At 40.7% G+C, this 23,123-nt stretch overlaps 1 protein-coding gene across 1 annotated transcript in view; it reads left to right on the top strand.

The window, feature by feature from the left end:
- The window catches only part of LOC103604704 (netrin receptor UNC5D-like), a gene marked incomplete at its 3' end in the record, with an annotated part of 96,938 nt that overhangs the window by 10,321 nt on the left and 63,494 nt on the right, over nucleotides 1-23,123 (top strand). The window contains 1 exon segment of the mRNA XM_008589280.1: nucleotides 13,127-13,159. Within this exon segment, the coding sequence (XP_008587502.1) occupies nucleotides 13,127-13,159 (33 nt within the window).

The raw sequence follows: 23,123 nt of genomic DNA on the forward strand, positions 1-23,123 counted from the left end.
CTTGTTCAAAAACTGAAATGTCAGTTAAATGGTGGTTTGTTTTTATTTTTTTTTTAAGTTTTATTTATTTTACTAATCTTATTATTTTTTTACATTCTATGATGTTGTTTCAGAGCAGTTAGGAGGGGGAGAGGGGAAAGGGGAAGGAAATGTGATGGAAGAAGGGGGAAGGAGGCAGGAGTGGAATTGAGGCCTGTGGCACCCCCACATTCCCACAGGGAAGACCAGGGGGCTTCCAGCAATGGCTTGGTCATTGCCAGGCTGGGTGCAGATGTCATGGGGGGGTGGCAAAAGCCCTTGCCCCTCCTACCACCCCAGCTCGGAAACCTGGGGCCCTTCTTGCTGCAGCTCGGTGCTCATCACTGGGCTGGTTGCAAGTGTCAGGGAGGTGTCACTGAGGCCCTCGGCCCCCCACCACCCTAGCTCAGGAGAGCCCAGGGTGCTTCCTGCAGTGGCTTACTGGTTGTCGCTGGGCTGGTTGTGAGTCAGGGGGGCATGGCCAAGGCCCTCAGCCCTGCAGTGTCCCAGCTCGGGAGAGCCTGGGGCACTTCCTGTGGCAGCTCAGTGGTTGTTGCTTGATTTTATTTCTGATGGATATATTGATAAGAAGAGTTTAAATTAACAGTTTGGAAACCACATCAAGGATAAAGACATTAATATAATAGCAGAATCAAATAAATATTCCCAAGCTACATCTAACAATCTAACCACTTTGTCTGTTGAGTGATCTGTTTAAGCAAATGATATATTTAAGAGGAAGCCCCTGAAAAGGTGTAACTGTAATCACGTGAGAGTAATGGATGCTTTGTTAAGCATTTTCTCTTGGACCATTCTAAGTCTTGTTGTTATCCATTACAGTAATGACCTGGGTCCCTTCCCTTTATTTCCTGGAGCACTGAATAAGAGAAATTTCATCATGGAGGTAGCTCCTTGTATCTAAAACAACTTTTACTTTTTTGCTAGTAATTTTACAGAATCTTATTTTTTATATACCTTGTTGTTATCCATTACAGTAATGACCTGGGTCCCTTCCCTTTATTTCCTGGAGCACTGAATAAGAGAAATTTCATCATGGAGGTAGCTCATTGTATCTAAAACAACTTTTACTTTTTTGCTAGTAATTTTACAGAATCTTATTTTTTATATAGGATTATAACAGAGGGGTGTCCCTTTACCAAAACAAAACATGTCAGTTCTTTTCACTGGGCAAAGAGTCAGGAGTCATACTTGACTCATTCTTAAACTTTTAGTTGGATAAGTTCATATTTCAGAACCAGCTGCACTGCACATTTGCTTAATTATAGAATAGTTAAACTCTACATAGTGAAGAAATAAGAACAGCATCAGCACTACCATACTAGCACAGTGCATTTTTATGTTGTCATGAAGTGTCCTACTGCTTGCTAATTCTCTCAAGTGGTTTTATCATTAAAAACCCATTTCCATTTCATTTATAGTACATAGTAGGTGTTCCTTTTTACATAAAGATTTTTCCTAGAAATAGCCAATGGCTGCCTTTCTGCATAACAAACAGTTGATTAATTCAGTGTTGCCTTCATGTATACTGCATAGCAAATGTGAACATAATATTGCAGACCCACAGGAGTAATAAGAGTGTAGATTTGGACACATATGGTGTCATTAGCAGTTTAGCCACAATCTCTCCCCCATGCCCCAGTAAACACTTTCTCATCATGGACCAAATGAGACCAGTGAGTAACAAGCTTTAACGAGACAGAATGGAGTGGCTCAGGACTAAAGTTTCCATTGTGCTTAATTAAAAAAGAAAATAAAGCAGAGATATCTCAGCACTCATGTGTCTTAGTGAAAACATTCCTTTTTAATTCTACAAAGCTAAAACTGTCATTTTTGTGCCTTATGATGAGAAGACTTGCACTTGCCATATTCTGAGCAGAATTGTGTGTAAAGAGGATAAAGAATAAAACATATGCAACAAATTACTGTAAAATTGCTCCCCTTTTTTATCCTTGCACTATAGACTTTTCTGTTTTTATGCCTTGTTAACAAAAAGATAAAGACATCTGCTTTTTAACATGATTCCCCCTTCCAAATTGGGATTGGCCTTCTCCATTGGCACATGATTGATGTGTATTTCATAAGCTATTAGAAATCTGTGGCGTTCCTCATCAGTGAGCTCAGAAACACTTAAGATGCATTTTGTCATCCAGGAAATTTCCTTTTGTCACCATCTTCTCTTTATTTCCTTATGGATCTGTGCTACGTGTGCGTAGTCATGACAGTAACCGAGGTAATAATTGCTTCCTCAGCTAATGTCAAGGCAGTTATTCTCTCTGTCTCTCTCTTCCTCTCCATCTATCTACTTTTCCCTATTCCTATCCACTTTTACCCCAACATATTTCAATATGTATTTTTCCATTTTGCTTATGCTTCTTAGGTGGAATTAGGAAGTGCTATGCTGTACTTCAGAAACATAATCTCTGGAAGGTGTTTATCTCCAGCACATCTTGTTAACTTCATTTTATGAGAGGGACGGAAATAAAACACCTCCACTCTGAACAGGAAAGAATCTACAACTAATTTGGACAGCTGGAGAGCAGGATACATGTACCTCTAGGTCACATTATTTAAAGGCAGCGGAGAAAGACAAAAAACAAATCAAGGTGAAACAATAAAAGCCCAAGAAGACCAAACAAACAAATAAGATCAGGTTCCTGTGACTATGTAAACTAGAGACAGAGACTCATCAGAAAACTTAAAAACAGTTCTTAAAGAAGTGGAATTTTAGTCATAGAACCAGATAGTCGGTGAGAATGCAAATCTATGACAAAGAAAAGAGAAAGATTTTGCAGATGGCATCCCCACGAAGCACAGGTAGGGCGGTGGCTCTGAACTGGGGATTGCTGGAAGGTGCAGAGTTTGAGCTTCTCTGAGGCTAGCCCAGGCAGGGCTGGGTTGATTGGGCATTCGGAGACATTGAATAGCCTTCCAAGGTCCTCCATGATTCTGAGTTGAAACCAGTTATTCTGTTTTTGGAAAGTTAGAAATGGACATGAACCTAGAATTGGGAGAAATGTGTGAACTGAGCCTACTGGACTTGAACATTTATCCCAGAGGCAAAGGACAGGCTGAAGAATCAGGGCTTGGTGGTCAGATAGACTGAGTTTGAATTCTGATTGCAATGCTATGAGCAGGAACACTTTTAACAAGTTTTTTAACTTCTCTAACCCTAAATTTGCTCACATATAAAATAAGAATTATAATAGTGCCTATTATAAAGGGTTCTCTCTAAGGAAAATGAGCTTATCCAGGTAAAACATTTAACACGCATAGTAATCACTGCATTTGTGTAAACAGTAATAGTAACTGTTGCATGTGTACGTGTGTGTTCTAATAATGGGGTTCCTGTAGCAGAAAAAGGTTGTTTTCCATGTTCTGCAAAAGTATCAACAGTGTGATACTTTTCTTTAGATACTTTGTTAAAACATTTCCTAATATATCTGGTTAATGCAGTGATTCTAATAAAATAAAATGTTCTTATTAAAATCTATAAGAAACACAAATTACATTATACAGAGTAATTCTGAGCAGTAATTTGAGAAACGCTGTCAGTTGTAGAACAGAGTTTAGCAGAACCCCAGCAGTTCTTGAAGATTCTTAAACTTCCTGTCATACAAAAGTTTCAACATCCTTCCCTAGAACTTGTGGTAAGAAGCTGAATAAGCAGCTCTTGATTTCCAGTCGTCCTCTGCCCAAAAGCAGGATTTGGTCCTGAGGAAGAGACAGATCAGGTGACCTATAAGGTCCTATCCAGATCTAACTTCTCTGATTCTAACCAATAATTAAATATAACTCAAGGGGAAGGCTCAGTGGAGGGAAGGATGAATTCCAAAGGGCCTGGGTGATCCACAGGTTAGAAAACCAGTCCTCACAATACAGAGCGTGGGATACACAGATTTCCTTTATTCATAAGAAATACACGTGTTCTAACCACCTCAACAGAAAGTAATTTTCATAAAGCAAATCCAAATTTGTCGACACAAATTTAAAAATCCTTTTTGTTAGGGATGGGGGTGGTTAAAACCCTACGCCATGCACATTGCTGGACTGTATAGCAATCTACAGATCCGAGGATTACCCTTCTGTTGCTAATCCTTCTGGAGCAATGATTTGTTGCGTGTCTGGAAGTTCTTGTAATTTACATTACCAGAGCCCCAAATTAGCAATCTTGCCTTATTTTTTCAAAAATTTTTTAATGGTTAATAGGTTTGGCTGTCAGCAACTACTGATATCCACGTTCCCTTCTAGTCAGGAAGTTTCAAATTTTAGGCTGTCATATAAAACAAACTATCCCTATTTCTTTAGTTCTTTGAATTACGAATTCTATATTTGCAGAGTACCTGTGGTCAATCAGGATTCAACAGTACAAAACCCTGGGTAAGAAATCTTAGTCTGGACTAGAGAAAGATTTAATGGCTGCGATCATAGAGTGGTTGGGCTATAAAAGAAATGGCAAGAACCCAATCAGGAAAGTGATTTAAAACTGAGTAATCTCCTCTTGTGAGAAATTCAGTGGCCTCTGGGGTGTGCTGAACAAAGTGAATTAATAGAGATAGAGGAAACCTCTTTGTTTTGATTCCACCATTTCTCCCTAAATTACAGGTTAAATACACATCTCTTCAAGATCATTTAGAAAGATGATACGTAAAACGAATATATTAACATCATCAATAGACATTACCATTAACTCCACTAACCCCAGCCTGCCCCTTTCTCCCCAGTGTCGGTATTTCCATAAGAAAAGACCTGGCCTTGCTTACATGTGTTTGGTACAGGACAATGTTAGTGTTCAGTGGAATGGAAAATTGCCCTGATCGTTTAGAAAGATATCATGGGGAAGTAAAAATAGCCCTACATTAGGAGGGCATCAGGAGTTACAGTTCAGATTTTTGTTAACTAGTGTGTGACCTTAGGCAACCTTGTGTCTGGATCTACAAAACAAGGAGATTGGGCAAGATGATCTCTAAGTTTCACATCAACTTAAAAACATGAGATCATTATAATTTTATATCGTCAATATAGTTTTCATATATATATAAATGTGAGTGTACTCACGTGAAAAAAAATATATATATACATATGTTACATATAATATATATCATGCGTATATAATATGAAAATAATACCACCGACAGTGCTCTCAGATAATGTGTTAACCAGTTTCGAGGAAGTTTACACTAATTCAATCACACCTAAAATTAACCATTTGAGTGATTGTTACATACAGTAAGGGGGGCAGCTTTCATATATGAAACAAATTGTCCTACCGCAGCAAAGTAGGTTGCCAGCCTCACCTGGAGACTGACTCATCAAATGCAGCCTCTTTGACATTCCACTCCAAAGCCTTCATGGAGAAGCCACTGTGTCCGAGGCGTTCCTGTAGAACACAGGAAATTTATGAAGCCTGACTTTATAATGCTTGTGGTTGAATTTGCATACAAGGCTTAGTAGCCCTGATTCTTTCACCAAATATTTACTGAGTACCTACTATATTCTATTTACTGTTCTAGGTATTGGGAATGAGTAAACAAGACCAACACAGACTCTGTGTACTGGTAGCTTGGTTTGTGATGGTAGGTAGATGTGTAGCTAGCATGAGGACGGACGAAGCTTAAAAACAATTTGGAAGTCACAGTTCTCATAATTCACAATTTCTCTGTAAGCAACACAGACTCTGTGTACTGGTAGCTTGGTTTGTGATGGTAGGTAGATGTGTAGCTAGCATGAGGATGGACGAAGCTTAAAAACAATTTGGAAGTCACAGTTCTCATAATTCACAATTTCTCTGTAAGCATTTTTTTAATAAGACAAGACTGATAGCCTGTATATATCAGTTAAGTATTTCCTTAGCAATTGTTAGTTACTGTAATAAATATCCTCCCAAATCTCACCCCCACCCTGCATTCCCTGCACAGATATCCCTATGATCTAGCAACTATAGGGACAACCCTTGATACAGCCAGAAGCCACTGGGACCCTATGTCAAGGCTGGCATTTGCACATAGGATTTCTTTTTTCCAACTTTATTGAGGTATAGTTGACAGTTTAAAATTATGTATGTGTGTGTGTGTATGTGTGTGTGTGTATATATATATATATATGTTGTACAACTTGATGATTTGATATATGTATACTTGTGAAATATTCAGCACAATCAAGCTTATTACCATATTCCTTACCTCAGATAGCTCCTCCCCCTGCTTTTATTTTTGAGTGTACAGGGGGTAAGAACACTTCAGATCTGCCCTGTTAGCAAATTTCAAGTATACCATACAATATTGTTAAGTATAGTCACACTGTTGTACATTAGAGCTCCAGAACCTATGTATGTTGCATAACTAAACCTTTGTACCCCTTGACTAACATCTCCCATACTCCCCCCGCACTCCCAACCCTTGGCAGCAACCATTGTGCTCTGTGAGTTTGGCAGTTTTAGATTCCACATGTTAAGTGAGGTCACTCAGTATTTGCCTTTCTGCATCTGGCTTATTTCATTTAGCATAATGTCCTCCAGGTTTGTACATGTCACTAATGGCAGGATTTCCTTTTTTAAAGCTGAACAATATTCCATTATATGTGTATATATATAATTCATGATGTTAACCAACAAATGACTTGAATTATAGACTATGGACATTTTTGTTCATTTTTTTAATGTATGAATTTTTATTACAGATGGAAATGGGGAATCAAAGCAAAGGAATTTAAAGGAGAGAAAAAAGAACTTAAAATGTATCTTCCCTTGGAGCAGAGTTGAAAATACTGTTTTTTGTCACTTTGAAGTCGATTTCTGATAAACTATTGTAGACACATGCTTTAAAAGTGTTCGTAACAGCCCAAGAACATGTTTTACTCTGTATATCCATTGCAAAAACAAACACACAGAGTCAGTGGGAACGAACAGACCATCATAACAATGTTGGTATGAAATGCAGAAACTTAAATGATGTAGCTAAAAAATAAAACATGCAAATGTCACTTACGAGCATGGTCATTGTTGACACTACATCACCCACGAGCTCACTAATCACGTGCTTTGGCTAAGGGCAATTCTGGAAGGTCATTGTCATCAGAAGTGACATCCATGAGCTGTCCATCTGTTGTGGTCCCCTCCTGATTTCACCTAATTAACCTGAGGGGATCTTGAACAATTCTTAGGTAGAAGATGTCAGCAGAACTGTTTTTTATCTACTAATGTGTTACTCAGGTGGGGTGGGTGTTTTTGCGACTTGGCCCTTGAATTCCACTAATCTAGGTTCATCTAGGAAAATTAATAATTTCTCTAAGAGACATCACCGACTGGAAAGCCCTGGGAGGAATCTGTACAAACTTCACTTTGTTGTACTTGTCCTCCATGGGTATGCTCAGACTGCATTTTAAAGGGGGTAGTAGATCTTGAGATGTCTGTACAGCCAGGGAAGCTGGGAGTTGTAGGGTGGCAGTGAGGAAGCAAGACTTGAACTGCTGAGATACATATAGGGTCTCTGAAGAGCATTTTTGAGCAGTTTCTTCACAAATAAACTGGAAAGAGAAGTACAATAAGGAAATTAAAAACTAGAAGGAGAGAAACTAGAGATGGGTTATGTTTCATGCTCTTCCTCTTTTTCTGCATGTTTGATCATTGGAAGAGATTTAGGGTATATACAAGAGCTGGTGGTTTGTGTTTCCACCTGTTACACTCAGAGAATAGGATCCCCACTTGTCATCTTCGGCGTCGGGTGCAGTGGTGTTGCTAATGCAAAGTAGGCCTTTTGTCTGATTGTCTTCGTGTGCTAGTTTAGCTGGTCTGCCAGGCCCGGGGATTTCTGCAGCCTTGCATAGCATTCAGAGGGAATAATACTGCCTCTTAATTATTTCTAGTTATGGGGGAGAGGGAAAGAATGAATAAATGAAACACACTGATAATCAATAACCTCAACCTCTTTTCTATCAACTAGCAAATAATCAAGCAAATTGCTTTTAATTTCATTTTCTATTTTTCTTGCTGTGACTCTGTGGTTGCAGTGTCACATGAACTAGTCATTTAAATAGGATTTAAAAGTTAGGAACTTGTAACGGAGAAATCACCAAAGATTTCAGGAAGGCATCAGAAATCGTTCTGTGCCTTCAAAGCAGGAAACTTTTATATAGGAGGCAATAGATTTATTAGACTACTGTGCGGAGTTTTGCTGAGGTGCTCTGGCAACGAGGTTGTGTTTGGGGTGGTGGGCCCAGTTAACACAAGGCCATAAATGTAGGCAGAGCAGTTGGCCGTGACATGGAGGCAGTGTGGAATCATGGGTGGATAATCGCATTTAGATGCTAGAGAATTATTGCAACAAATAAGGAGATAGCCAGAGAATGAACAGAATAAAATGGATTAATCCACAGACTTCAGAATCAATTCCTAAATAATTTAAGAGTACAAAGAACATGGAGGGTAAATTAAAATAAAAGTTAACACATTTTTGTTTGGAGTGGAAAAGGTTTCAAAGCATATAATTCATAAGAAGGAAATAATAAGAGTGGTCTTTGGAAGTACAAATATTGGAAATGACTGCTCTAGTGAACTAAAAGAATGTAAACATTGTCTGTAATGACAAACTTGAATTGCTGCCTGGGAAGAGCTGCTGTCCCAGTGGGTATTTAGTCTACATTTAGTGGCCCTATCCCTGAATCTTAAAATGACACAGGCTCAGGTATCGAATATGTCTGTGCAGTGTTCAAAACCAATGGGAGCAGATTTTAAATAATCTTAACCCATAGCTTTTGAGGAGCAGCCCCCTCTGCCCACTCTGTGGTTGGAGATTGACCCCATCTGTCCACGTGTGCCATCTCTCTTCAGGCTGGCTCTCTTAGGTTCCTAGGGTGTGAGCTGCAAGCCGCGGGCCGTGTTTGTTCCCTAATAGATATGGATGTGGGTGGGTGTACAGCGGTGCCATTATAAATAGCTCCTAAGAACAACAGATACCATGGAAATGCTTTGGGAGCATCGAATATAAAAAAGGAAACCAGAAATTAAAGAAAGGTGGAAAATAAATGAATCACCACCAAAAATAACACGTAGATTGTTCTTTCTCTATCAAACAGATATGTACCCACATACACACACACACACACACACACACCTGCAGGCAAATACAAAGCAATATGTGCATTATTACAGTAGTACATGACTAAAGCAGATTGCACAATAATATGTAAACGGCAATTCCATGTTTTTGTAGGAAAAAATAAACTACTGGCAATTTCATGTAGTTTCATGCTAATATATATGTGTGAACATGTACATATATATATATATCATATATATTCATAGGAAGAAAAAATCTAGATTTGTATGTACAATTTAACATCAACAGTGGTTATCTCTTGATGGCAGAATTATGGTTGTTTTTTTCCTTTATGCTTGTCTGTATTTTTTATTATGGATGTAATAACTGTCTAGTAACTATGTAAATAATAAAAGTAATTTTCAAAGGAGGCATGACAATTTAAAACACTAATAAAAATTTTTGAAAAACACCTCTGTATTTTTAACTTGTAAATAAACAAAAAGATTATGAGGCCGAGTTATAATTACTTACCAATTTCCATTTACTCAGAAGGTACTTCTCAGTATATAATTGAGACCCTGGAAAAACTTGTGATGTTCGCAAGCCACTGGCTCAAAATTCAACATGTCTCTGCTTGCAGGACATACAAGGGACCCCTCTGGGCCCATCTGTATACTCTAGCGACTCCAAGGCCCCTTAGTGAGGCAGAGACTGACTGAAGTTGACCACGCAAAGTCCCAGATTTGTTGCCGGGGAAGTGGTAATCACTAAAACACAAACCCCAATTAATCAGGCTCTCTTGGAGTGGGGCCCAGCCATTGCGTATTTATTTTAAAAAGCTCCCCAGGTGATTCTAATGTGCCTCCAATAGTAGAACGATGGCCCTAATGGATTAATTTACTAAGGGGTCATTTGAATGCGGCCTTTTGAAAGAGGTAAAATTAAAGCGGAGAGGATTTGGTTGACCAAGGCTAAGTTGTTGTACGGCCCTGAGCTTTGTGAGAAAATGATTATGCAAATAGAATAAAAGAACATGGGATGTCGAGTGGGCAGCTCTGACTAAGTGAGGTCGGTGGGTAGCCCTCTCTTTCACTTACAGTAGAACAGTCTCAGATCAGATATTCTAGTTGGGAAAATCTGTGTGGTAGCAGCTGATACTCTTATTTCACAAAATACAGCAGAACCCAGTTTTGATGCTGATGCCAGGGGACTAGAGCTCTCTCGGGCACCAGAGGCTTCCAGCCTTTTCTGTAAGAGGATGCACACTCATCTACAAGATGTGCTGGACCTTTGCATACAAATTCCACTGGAAACCATTGGCCCTTGGAATAATTTTTACTCCACTTTAGGAAATCATTTTGAGTGGCTTTCTGTGTAATGACTTTCGTTGCTATTCTGCAGAATTTCAGTGGGTGAAAGTAAGGGAGCCCACAGGGGCCTTCCAGTCCCTGCTCTTCTTTTTACATATCTGCAAACTGAAGTTTTCACTTGCTTTGGTCTTTTAATAGCAGAGGCCAGGACTAGACATAAGTTTAACATCCATCCTGGTTCCCCCCAAATTCACTAGAATTTCTATTTTTGATTGTGACTTGTCTCCAAGCACGAGTGCAAATAGCCATTTTTTAAAATTCTGAACAAATGATAATCATTATCAGGGTCATAACATGTTGGTGTTGTATTATTAGCTGCCACTTACTGCAGTTACTTTTGCCAAACATGTGCCAGTCCTGTGCTGCATAATTTCACGTGTCAGGGAGGAGTACCAACCTTCAAGGACATTTGTATACCCATTTTACTAAAGAGAACAGTAAGATCACACAGACAGAATGTAGATAATTCAGGGTTTAAATCCTGTTCTGACCCTGGGAGTCTGCACTCATGCCACAATGCCACCTTGCCAATAACAGTGGCACCAGAGCCAGGTGGATCAGAGAGAGAAATGCTCCACTTCTGCACTGTGTGCTTCCTGGCCCAAACCCTCTGTCTCAGGACCTTAGCCCTGGGCTTTTCGGACCCATTCATTCTTTTTTCCTCCAGAGCTATACCCAGTAGAACTCTACCACTGCAAGTTTTTTAATAGCTGTATTAGACTTATTTTTCTGGGGGGTAGTTATATATCTCACCTGTTTTTAATGGAGTTTCGTTTTGCTACCCAGCATAATCTTTGTTCCTGTGGTTTAGAGGGAAAAGAAACACTGTTAAGCTCAGCCAGGGTTCTAAACAGATGTTCTGCATGTCTCCCTGTGCAGTTGTAGCAACAATGCATCACTTTCAGACTTCTTAGCCTTGGCCTGCCAGCATCGCTGCGCCCGCGCCAAATGCTTTCAGATACCATGCAATAAGCAAAAACTGAAGTTAGGTTAAAAGTACCACAGTCATTTTATTCTGATTCTTAAGTGCATTAGCATCTGGACTTCGGGAGGTGTACCACCTTCTCTTGGCACTGAGTCTGTGCAGTAAGGGGAAATCAAGTGTTCTGTGGTTTAAGAAACCTGACTATGTACACATCTGAATATGATTGTATCAGCATGAACAAATTATCGTCTTTTATGAGGATTTTTCATTTTAAAGAAAGATTTGCCAGAAATTACCCTTTGCCATCTCATTATTAAAAAAAAAAAAAAGTGGTGGTCCATTTGCAAGAGTGTGATTTACACACAACTTTTAAAAGCTACTTTCGTAACAAATCAGATAGTAAAACACACAAGAGCTGTAATTAAAGCACACCACACTTATGTACTGCAAGGGTTTTCTGTCACAGTCAGCATTAAATGCAGGAGTGGGTTAGGTAAGCGAGATTGCATGGAGCCCACAGCTGCATCTATTGTCCTGGGAAAGGTTACAGTGCAGTCAGATAAAATTTATGAAGTTCTCAAATGTGTACTGTGCTAGATTTGTGCTAGATTTGTTATTAAAAACATAATCCAAAATGACAGTCTCACCCCTGTGTGGCTCACCTTCAGGCAAACAGAGAAGGGGACTGCATAAGGTGAACTTCAAGGTCCCCTGACTACTGTGTGACTGTTAATGATTAGCAATGACCTCAGTTCTTGTAGTCTGACAGTGTCCCATCTAAACTTTAAGAAGGGACTATTGAGAGGGATGAAACACCATGTAAGTCTTCTGGAATCTTGGCATGGCTTTGGGAGGGTAATCGTCCCAGTCTTCTGCATTGCGGTGGAGTCGTGTTGGCCAGAGATGGGACCAGGGGTGGGAGAGTGGGGAGTAGAGGGACTATGGTATAAAATAAAGCAAGCCACAGGTGCCAAGTCGCAAAGCGATGTGCAAGATTAGGTTACTTGGTGATGGGAGATGGGACAGAAGAGGGTGGATGGAAGGCCCTGGGGAGAACTGATAAAAATCCCTCTGCTGAGCTGACTCCTATGGCCCTGTTGAATGTCTTTACTGTTTATCTATATCATCCGATGAGTGCACTGCTTACTGTAATGATTATAAAATGACATCTTTTCCATTGAGAGAGATGGTATAAATTTGCACAGATAATGAACATGTGAAACAAAAAACAGTGGTTTCTTAAAAACAGCATATTCACAATACCACAGCCAAACCCAACAAGAATGCATAAAACAGGCAGAGTTTCAGATTTTTTATCCAGGCCATGATTACTGCAAACCAATGGAGGATCCTTTAAATATTTATTCAGTGGTTCGTTTTTCTATCATCACATAGAGTGAAATGGCCACCCTTACCTGAGCAGGCTTCTGGCTGCATATGAAAAACGGACAGGCAGCAAGCTCCCTGTTCTCACTGTGCTGATAAGAATCGAGCACATACAACAGAGAGAAATGCTAGTAAACCGGAGGGAAAATAAATCCTTAAAAAATGAAGTAACTGCCCTTGAAAAATATTTCAAAAGAGAAAAATAAAAAATGAGAATGAAAAAGAAAAACATGGGCAACATAATCCATACTGTTTGCAAAAATGGAGAAAATGTTTCATTTATACAGGTAGATATAAAGTGATACAGGAGATATATCTGCTCCATATAAATTTATTAAATGCAACTTTCTTTTTCTCTTTCTTTCTTTTAGATAAAAAACCTCTTCATGAAATAAAACCCCAAAGTAAGTTATTTTTCCTCTTGTGAATATAATTTATTCTCATATTTGCTGCCTCACTGTTGTATTTGTTTAGGAACCAAGCAGAATTGAAGTTCCTATGAAAGATCCAGGACTTTGGGGGCTTCTAATCATTGAGTTCGGAGTTGCATATCAGAGGTTTAAATCAAAAAGAAATATGCACACCCTTCCCCTCCCTCAGAGTAAAAGCAAATCTCTCCTCTTGATTCTTTCTGCCTGTAAGTCCATTTCTCTGCAAATGTCATCTAGGATTCTTATTTCTGAAGAGATTTATAGCACTGAAATTAATAAATATTTGTCAGTATATGCTGTCATGAGAGCAGTCTTGGGCAAAGGTTGACTCCAAGCCTCTCCACCTGAGGAGGAGGGGGAGCCTGAGCATGAAAACCCATGGAATTAAATCCATGGCAACAGGGTGGACGAGGACCCGAAATTCCACAGTGAAATAATTGTGAGCTGAGGAGTTTGGTGTGGGTGCTGGCTTGAGCTCATTATATGCAGGTTGGCTTCCTGGAGAAGCCTCAGCATTGTCTCCATTGTATGCATCCAGCAGATGTGCAGAAAGGAGCATGGCTTGGAGTTTTGGCTGTTTGGCATTGGACCCCAGGTTTCTCAGCCTTGACTGCAATTTACAGTCACCTGGAGGCAAATAAAAAATTTTCAGATCCCGGGTTGTACAGTGAAATCAGAATTTGAGGTGGGGGGGGCTACGAGGACCCAGAAATCCCTAGTTTTCAGAGCTTCCCAAGTGATTCCAATGTGCAGCTCAGACTGAGAACATTTTTCTCAAAAGGTGGCTCAGAGACTCCTTGTGTCAGAGTCTTAGAGTGTGGTGGTAGCTTATTAAATATGCCCCACCCCAGAAAAAAACAAATTAATTAGAATCCCTGGTGGAGGACTGCCTAAGAATCTACATATTGATATGTTTTCCAAGTCATTCTCACACACTCAGATATGTAAAGCATACTAGAGAAACCTCCAGATACAAGGGCAGCAGCAACACAGCTTTTTTCAATATGAGACTTTTGGCTGGTTTCCTTTGTAAAACTTGTGAAAGATGTCTCTGCCCAGTATATCTCATTTTAGGGTAAAATGAATGACTTTTGATCTTTTAAGTCCTGGGGTGTTAAAATTCAAAGAGCTTGGTAGAGTGAATAGGTTTTATTAGCTAGCTTCTTTGAAAGAATTAAGACCCTGTGAGGATAGACAGAAATAGGTCCCTTGGGACAGGGATCAGGAAACGAGAGAAATAGCCAGTAAAGCCATTCCCTTCATACTTCCTTATGTTGCTTCGGGCAGGCTGCAGATTAAAGGTACCATTACTTGCAGAATCTAGAATTTCATAGAACAACAAAAGCCAACTTTCCTTACTTCTGTCTCTGCTGTCTGCTGTCCACAAGGGAATCATTGGTACTTAAGTAGCGGCCCTCTGAAATCACACACATTTGATTTAGAACTCATGGGAAGGCTGAGGTTGGGGAAACCCAGCTGTGTTGTGTATGTGCATATTGAAGGAGAGAGAAAGAAACAAGTCACTGAATATTTGGCCTGTGCCTGTGTCAAGACCCTCAAGATGACAGCTGGAGTGAGCGGACCTTTTACTTCCTCCTGATCACGTGGTTCATGCCATCTGCTGGATCTGGTGTGTAGCACAAATAAGATCATGTGTATCCATGTGGTGGCCAACATGAGAGTTACTTAGATATGCATGTGTGTGTTTTTAAACTTAATTTCACGCTTAGTTTGTGAGCCCTGTGCCATTCTAATTTGGTTACATCTGTATTTCTAGCCATAAACCCCACAGAAGCTATTTCTAGTCCTCAGGGACTCCTGAATTAGTTTTTGCTTGGGGTTCTCGCTCCTGAGCACCATGCTTAATTGCTGGATACTGCAACGGAATCGCTTAAACTGTTTTAATTTGAGATTTCCCTAAAAATAAAACCTTAGCAGAATCAGTGTGATTGCAAAAGGCTCCCAGAGGAATCTAATCGGGATTCTGTAAGCTGCATGGTTAGGAGTGCATTATAGAAATTCAGGCTGCAGTTGTTCAGTGAACGCGGGGCTTAGTTTAAGACTACATGAATCATCACTGATGCAAAATCAAAGTCAATTATGAAGATAATTGAGAAACAACCTGTTCCTATATATAGCTGAACACATGATCTTCCGCAAGGCCTGGTGGTAGAAAACATCACTCAGAGCCTTACATAGTTCTCTGCAAGTGGGAGGGCAGAGGAGCCAGCTTTGAGTTGCGGGGAGGTGTAAAGAGAAAGTGAAGTCTTAAGATATCTGTTGGCAAATCATAATGACAAACTGGGGAAAATATGTGCACCACATAGCTCATGAAAGCACTTATTGTAAATGAGATAATTTAATCAATTACGTTTCCTAATGTACTAAACTGAATGTTTCATTTTCTGCTTCTGCACATCTTAAATTATCTTCAGGTGCTTTATGAGATTTAATCATAGTTAATAGAAACTTCATTACCATCAAATGTGCTTTCAATAAATGTTGTGTAACAGTGTCAGGAGGTGCAGTAAAATATAGTAGATTCTGCATGAGAAACACGCACCCCCAGAGTCAGACCGAGAAGTGGTTGTGTTCAGACAATGAGACGCCTTGGAAGCTTGGAGAATGTGGTTTTCAGAAAGCCTGGGAGCTTCTGAGGAGCAGACGGTTTGGTGAGTTTACCTTAGGGGTGAAAGGATTTAGCTTTCCCCTCGAAAATAACTCAGCACAACATGCTCTCTCTCCATCTCCTTTCCATGTAGTTGTTTTGTACCTAACAGAGATGAAGCTCAGCATGAATCCAATTAATAACTTCTAGATTCAACTACCTCCAGGAGATCTACAGTTGAATATCTTTCCAATAACCTTAATCTCCACTTCTTCGAAATTGAATTAATCCTTCTCTATGCCTGTCCTCATTCCATTCCTATTCCCATCTCTGTTTCAGTGAACAGTATACCATCAAGTCAGTTGTCCACATCAGAAATGTGAACAGCCTCCTAGACCTCTAGTTTTCTTCATCTCTTCTTCTGCTCTGTACCCAGTAACCACAATCTGACTGTTCTGCCACCTAAATAGATCTCAAGTTCAACTGCTTTCCATTTCCATTCTACTCAAATCCATTCCTCCAGTCATTCAACAGCTATTTATTGACGGCTTTCTGTGTGCTAGAAGATGTGCTAGGTGGTGGAGAATAGCACTGACTAGAACACATACAGTTTTTACCTCCATAAAGCTCACACTTTTAGCGAGGGGAGACGGAAATAAATGCACGAAGAGAAATAAAGCAGGGTAAGGAGCTCAGGCAGGGTTGGAGGGAGTGGTATTTTTTGGTGTGAAATGTTCACCGAAGGTCTCTGTAATAAAATTACATTTGAGAAGAGATCTGGAAAAACAAGGAAACAAACATTCTGGATATTTGGGGGTGATAGTTTGGATGTTGTTACCCCAAAGCTCATGTGGAAATCTGATCCCTAATGTGACAGTGTTGGGAGCAGTTTGGGTCATGGGTAGGTCCCTCATGAATGGATCAATGCTCTCCCTGGGGGAAGAGGGGTAGTGAGTGAGTTCTCGCTTTATCAGTTCCCACAAGAGGTGGTTGTTTAAAAGACCCTGTCACCTCCCCTCTCTCTTGCTTCTTCTTGCCATGTGATCTGCCTGTACCTGCCAGCTGCCACTTTCCACCGTGAGCAGACATGTGAGAATAGGGCTGATGTGAGAATAGGGCTGTTTGAGAATAGTGCTGCTGGGAGAAATGTACAGATGTCAGAATAGAACCTTTAGGTACTTTCCTTCCCACCCTCTCACCACTGCTACGTTCTTTAGCCAAACAGAACTCATACCAGCAATGGCAACTCCATCCTTCCAGTTGCACAGCCAAAATTCTGGAATCATCCATAACATGTTTCTTTCTCTTATACTCTCTTATACTCTACACCCAATCCATCAGCAAATCTTCTTGACTCTGACTTCAAAAGATATCCAGAATATGTCTCATTTTTACAATTCCCATTGCTACCTGTCTGGCCCTGGTCACAGTCACCTTGAATCTGGATTATGCTAATAGTCTATGTGTTCTTTTTTTTTTTTTTGTCTTTTTTCGTGTCACGCCCGTACTGGACCGGGACCGGCAACGGGATCGCAACCCTCGGTGTTGCTCCCGTGCCTCGCTCAGCCAGTGAGCGGGAACCGGTCTGTATGTGGGATCTGAACCCTCAGCGGGAGCGCCGCCGCGCTTCCCAAGCGGCGCACTGTAGCAGTGCGCCACCGGGCTGGCCCTAGTCTATGTATTCTTGTAAGACTATTGTTGCAATGGATCACTGTAACGGATCTTGTTTCTGCTCTGGTTTCCTACAGGTTGACATCCGAATCAGCAGTTAGAATTTCTTCTTGAAAATATGAGGTCATGATTCTCTGAATAAAAACCCTTAATGGGTCCCATCTCCCTCAGAGTTAGACTTAACGCTGCTGGTATGAGGAAAACTTGGTATAGCAAATCTGGAAGGAGAATCGGAGTTCAGTGTTAATGCTAAGTTTGAGATGCCTGTTAAACATCTAAATGCAGAGGTTGAGCAGGCAGTTGAATATATGAGTCTGGGAGCCAGAGGACTTTCCTGGCTGGTAACATAAATTTAGGAATTGTCAGTGTCCAGATGATATTTAAAGCCATTAGGTTGGATGAGATCACCAGATACTGAGTATGAATAGAGAAGAGAAAAGATCTGAGGACTGAGCAGTGAAGGACGTCAGCATTTAGATGTAGAGGTCAGAAGTCACTGCGGAGAGGAAAGAAAAGTAGCAGCCAGTGTAGTAAGAAAAAAAAAAGTGTCCCAGAAGGAAAGTTTAAAAATCCAGGCGATTTTCATCCCTAACCAGCATTTCCACAGTTGCCTGCCTTTGTTGTCTTGTCCTACATGCGTTCATCTGATCTTTCTAAAGTATGAATTCTAATCACATCAGTTTCCCATTTAAACTTCAGTAGCTCATCATTGTTAAGATGAAATCCAAAGCACTTAACATGCACGTGGTCTGGTGCCAGCTTTCTTCTCTCATCACGTCAGCTTCTCCTGATGAGCTTGACCTTTAGGTGCTTTCCTTCCCACCCTCTCACCACTGCTACGTTCTTCAGCCAAACAAAACTCCTTCATTCCCTAATTACCCTGCACCCATTTTGGCATCTAGTGCCTTATGTGTTCTGTTATTTCTGCCTGAAAACTCTTTCCCCCTAACCCTTAACCTGCTTAATAGACATTACTTCTGCAAGGCTTTCGCTACCACCACCATCACCCCAAGTCTGGGTTAGTAGCCCCTGTAATTTGCCTCAGTATCAAACTGTTCCCCTCTTTCTGTGCTATATTTTCACTGCCTTTATACTGGTCTGGATTCCTCTGCTAGACATTGTCCCTGTCATGTGCTGTGTAGTATAGAGTCTTATCTATTATTATACCTGTTGTATTTACCACAGAGCCTAGTATGTAGTAAGTGTTAAATAAATATCGGTTGAGTTATGGTCCTAAGTCTTCCTGCTAACTCCTCACTGGGACTTTTACTGTTAAGGTAAAAAAAATTTTGCTTTACTGTAGTCAATTTTATTCATTTGTGTAGGAGACATTTATTGTACAATTGTCCTATCCAAATAGTCCTGGTTCAGTGAGATGTGAAGGAAAAAATAAGAAGTGTATCTTCCTTACAATTTCAGTATAAGGTAGAAGATGAAAAGTGATTGGAGAAAAGAGAAAGTAAAGAAACAATCATCTACTCTATGCTAGGTACTAAGTTAAAGCCCAAAAGGTATGCATCTTGAAATCATTTCCACCAAAGAATGGCTCAAATGTGTCCTTCAAGTCTGCAAATGAGTTATACTCTTCTCCTTGCTGATGAAAATTTCATCCTGTATCTCTTCCCAGAATACACTGGCTTTATCCATTGTGGAGTAGTATTGATCCCTATCCTTCACCAGGTACAGTGCTCCTCAGAAGATGTGGCGTCTGCACCAGCAACTTGGACATTCCCTCTTAGGCTGTGTAGACTTTGATGGGATCTTGAACTCATAGAACTGTGTCTTTGAGCCATACCTTTAAATTCTCAGCAGACTTCTATGCAATTCTGAGCCAGCATTGGGCTACTGATGCTGATCTTCTAGGCACTCTCTAAAACACTTTTTTCCTCTTCTGTCCATCATTTTTCCTCTTCTCCTGCTGATCATTTTCAATTGCACAGGTACTTCACTTTCCACAGACTGCGTGCCTTGCTCTGTCCTTCAGAATCATCCCCACTGTGAAGCAATTCAACCCATGTGTAGGTGCAACATTTGTAATTTTCTCCCTGTTTTCAATTATGTTATCTAATTTTTATTCCACAGTAAGCATATGCCTTTTTTTTTACTACTACTGTCAATGATTTTGCTGACTCTGCCCTTAATGGACATGATGGGATTTTGTTCATTAAATTCCTCAGAACTAAGCACAGACACAGCAAATAGGTGATAGACTAGTATGTTCTTCAGCATCAAAATAACCCAGGGTACTTGTTAAAAATGTTAATTCACAAGCCCCATCTCTGTACCTCTTAGTAATTCAGATTTTACACAGTTTATATCTTAAACTTTTAGACTAGGAAATTAAATAAAGTGAAGTAGTTTTCTCAAGGGCTAGAGTTCAAGTCTTGCTCTTTTTAACTCTCTCTGCTATTTCAATTTGCCTCTCTATCTGATGTACAGTTCTTTTGCAGTTCAAAGATAGAACTGCCAGATCAAATACAGGACTCTTAGTTAAATTTAAATTTCAGATAAATGATGGATAAACTTTTGGTATAAATATGTTCCACATATTGCATGGAAAATAGTTATGCAAAATTATTTACTGTTGATCTGAAGTTTAGATTTAACCGTGTGTCTTATATTTGTATTTGCTCAATCTTGCAACTAAAGGAGGACTAAAACATGTTTGCATGTGCACTGTCATGAAATATTTTTTGAAATGGGTTGACTTTATTGCCAACCTTGTAAGAATGGTTAGCACTGCAGCAGATGTTGGAGGAGAGAACCTCTCAGTAAGAGTGAAAAGTCTGGGTCAAATATAAGTCTGTGGAAGTACAAGGTCTACTTGAAAAAATGAGTAATCGGGTTTGGCAAGAGACTAGAGTCCACATAGATGAGAAGTGGGTAGAGGGAGTTGTAATGGAGGGTGAGGCAGAACATAAAGTGTCGTTAATATTAAAGTCGGTCCACCTGGGAGTGGACTCAGCACATACCAGACAGTCATTGAAAGGTATTGGAGGGGCAGTACCAGGGCAGTGTTGGAAAAGAGCAATCCACATTTAGAATGATTCAGAGTGATCAGAGGCTGGGGTATGGGTACTAAGCAGAGGAGACTGTATGATGTGGATGTCAACTGGGGTATCACCTATTGAAATAGAGATGTGAGAGGCATTGGAGGTAACATCAGTAAGTTGTGTGTACTAGTCTGTCTCTGTTGCTTATAACAGAATTCCTGCAACTGGGTAATTTGTAAAGGAACAGTATTTATTGCTTACAGCTTTGGAGGCTGGGAAGTCTCTAGTCCAGGCAACACATGTGGTGAGGGCCTTCTTTGGTAGTGACTTCAGCAATGCAGGGTATCACGTTGCAAGAAGGGCAGAAGCAAGAGAGAGAGAACTTCTTGTGTGCTCTCCTTTTAAAGCCAAGAGAGCCCTGCCCAAGACCACCACTAAACCACCAAATGGATTGATCTATTCACTATGGCACGGTCCTCACAATCTAATGACCTCATGAAGACCCCACCTTTCAATTACCGTAGTAGATTTCCCCCCTCAGCAGCTTCAGTGGGGATTAAGCTTCAGTGAGTTTGGGGGGACGTTCAATTCACAGCCTTGTGGGAGTGGTTTAAGGAAGGAGTTAATGGGAACAAAGGTGACTCTGATCTTAAGCTATATCATTGGTGGTGTCCTTACCAGGAAGAGAGAATTGAGAAGAAAATATTTGAGGAACTAGGAATGATGAATCTGTAAATCAGGTGACAAATCTGAGATGTCAGGACAAGTGGCACATGTTTTTGTCCAGCAAGCAGGTAGGAAATATGGGATCAGATCTTCAGAGAGAAGATGAGGCAGGAGATGTTAATCTGAGACTGTTCGGGATGGAAGGAGTGGTTGGCACCGTCCACATGTGAGTGGTCATTCAATCAAGATGAGAACGGAGAAAGGAAAAAGGTCCAGGGACTGAGCTTCCAAGCCTGTGTGTAGAACTAGGAGAATGAAGAGTAGCTACTAAACAGTAAGTAAAGAACAGGTCAGAGAATCAGGAGAACCAAATTTAAGGGACAGTTTTTTCTAGAAGGAGGGTTGGCTACTCTTGTCTATTGCTGCAGAGCAGCGGTAAAGAGTGAGACACAGGACAGTGCTGTTGGTGAGCTGTGAACAGCCTTTAAGGGGGGACGGTGGTTTGGGCAAAGACAAATTCGAACGGGCCAGGGAACAATCAAATGATGTTGCTACTAGGGGACTAGGCAAATCAGTTGATATTAGGGCTGACTGTGGGCTAGGCACGCGTGGGAAGGAATGAAGTAGGCATGGACATTCTGATAAGAAACGTTCTACAAGATATCGCACATTTAAAAAAAGTATAATAAAGGAAGTATAATTGGAGACTTTAGGGTAAAGAAAGAAAACAGAAAAGCAAATGAAGGACATTTACAGTTTTTTTTTTTCTTAAAAGACAAGATACTGTCAAGAGTGGTTGCTTCTTAGGTAGTTGGAGGAAAAGCTTTCTCTTTGCATAGTGTGACTTTTTATACTTCTGAATCTTGTACATGTATTACTTCTATTTTTTTTTTTTTAATCAGTGACAGGGGTTAATTGGTTGGGGAGATTATGAAACATGTTTCAAGAAATTCTTAATGTTAAAAAGTGCTTAAAATTATGTTGAGGGAAGAGCTAAGTATTCAGTAGGTGTAATGACGACTGTGTCTTTGAGAAGTTTGCCAGAGAAGAAGTTGAGGGAGGGATCTGGTAGAGGTGATTCCAGAGACTGGCCTGTGTTTGTAGGCACAGGGCAACAGGCTCAGGCGTGGAGGGAAATGAGAGGACGCTGGACCAAAAGGGAAGAACACGGGAGGCCAGGGCCCTGCGGAAGCCTGACGTGGGAGCAGAGAGAAGGGAAGGAAGAAGGTGGCAGGTGGCAGAGGAGCTCTGAGTGGCGGGGGCGAGCTCACTAGGATGGCCTCCATTTTTCAACAAGAGCAAAGGCAGGTGAGAAGCAGAGATCTTGACGGAAGGGAACTAAGTTGAGAGGAGCTGTCATGATGAAAAATGTGATTTGGCTGTAGGACACGAATAAAGTAGGTGTCGAGCTGCGCGAAGGCCCAGGTGAGGTTGGGTAGCATCGGTTTTTTGAGGGTCCCGCCAGTGCAGTTGGTGGCTTCCTCCAGCAGGGCAGGTGAGCCTGAGTGCAGGCACGGAGGAGCAGACAGGACATGCGAGGGAGGCATGCAGTGTAGTGGCTAAGCAGCTTGGAGTGAACACGGTGTGTGCTCGAACCCTGACTTTGCCATGTTCTAATTACAAAGCCTGGAGTAAGTTACTAACTTACCTGAACCTGTGTCATCATCTGTCCAATAAGAAATGTAATTCCTGTCTCACAGATTGCGCTGTGAGGATGGGTCATTCCTGTGGTTCTCAGAGAACCGAGCGAGAGGTTAGTGCTCAGGTACTGAGTTGCTCTTGTCAGGCAGATCAGGAAGGCGGAGGCCAACAGCTGGATAGGGAGTGATCAAGAGCATTGATCCTGGAACCAGGCTGCTTGGGATTGATTCCCAGCTTTGCTACTTACCAGTCATTAGACGTTGGGCAAGGCGAGGACTTTCTTGCCTCGGTTTACACATCTGAAAGGGGGAATTTTTACAAGGTTGTTGGAAGGATCAAAATGAGTTAATAAGTGTAA

Source organism: Galeopterus variegatus, unplaced genomic scaffold (assembly GCF_000696425.1).
Source record: "Galeopterus variegatus unplaced genomic scaffold, G_variegatus-3.0.2 Scaffold5348, whole genome shotgun sequence".
Classification (NCBI taxonomy): domain Eukaryota; kingdom Metazoa; phylum Chordata; class Mammalia; order Dermoptera; family Cynocephalidae; genus Galeopterus; species Galeopterus variegatus.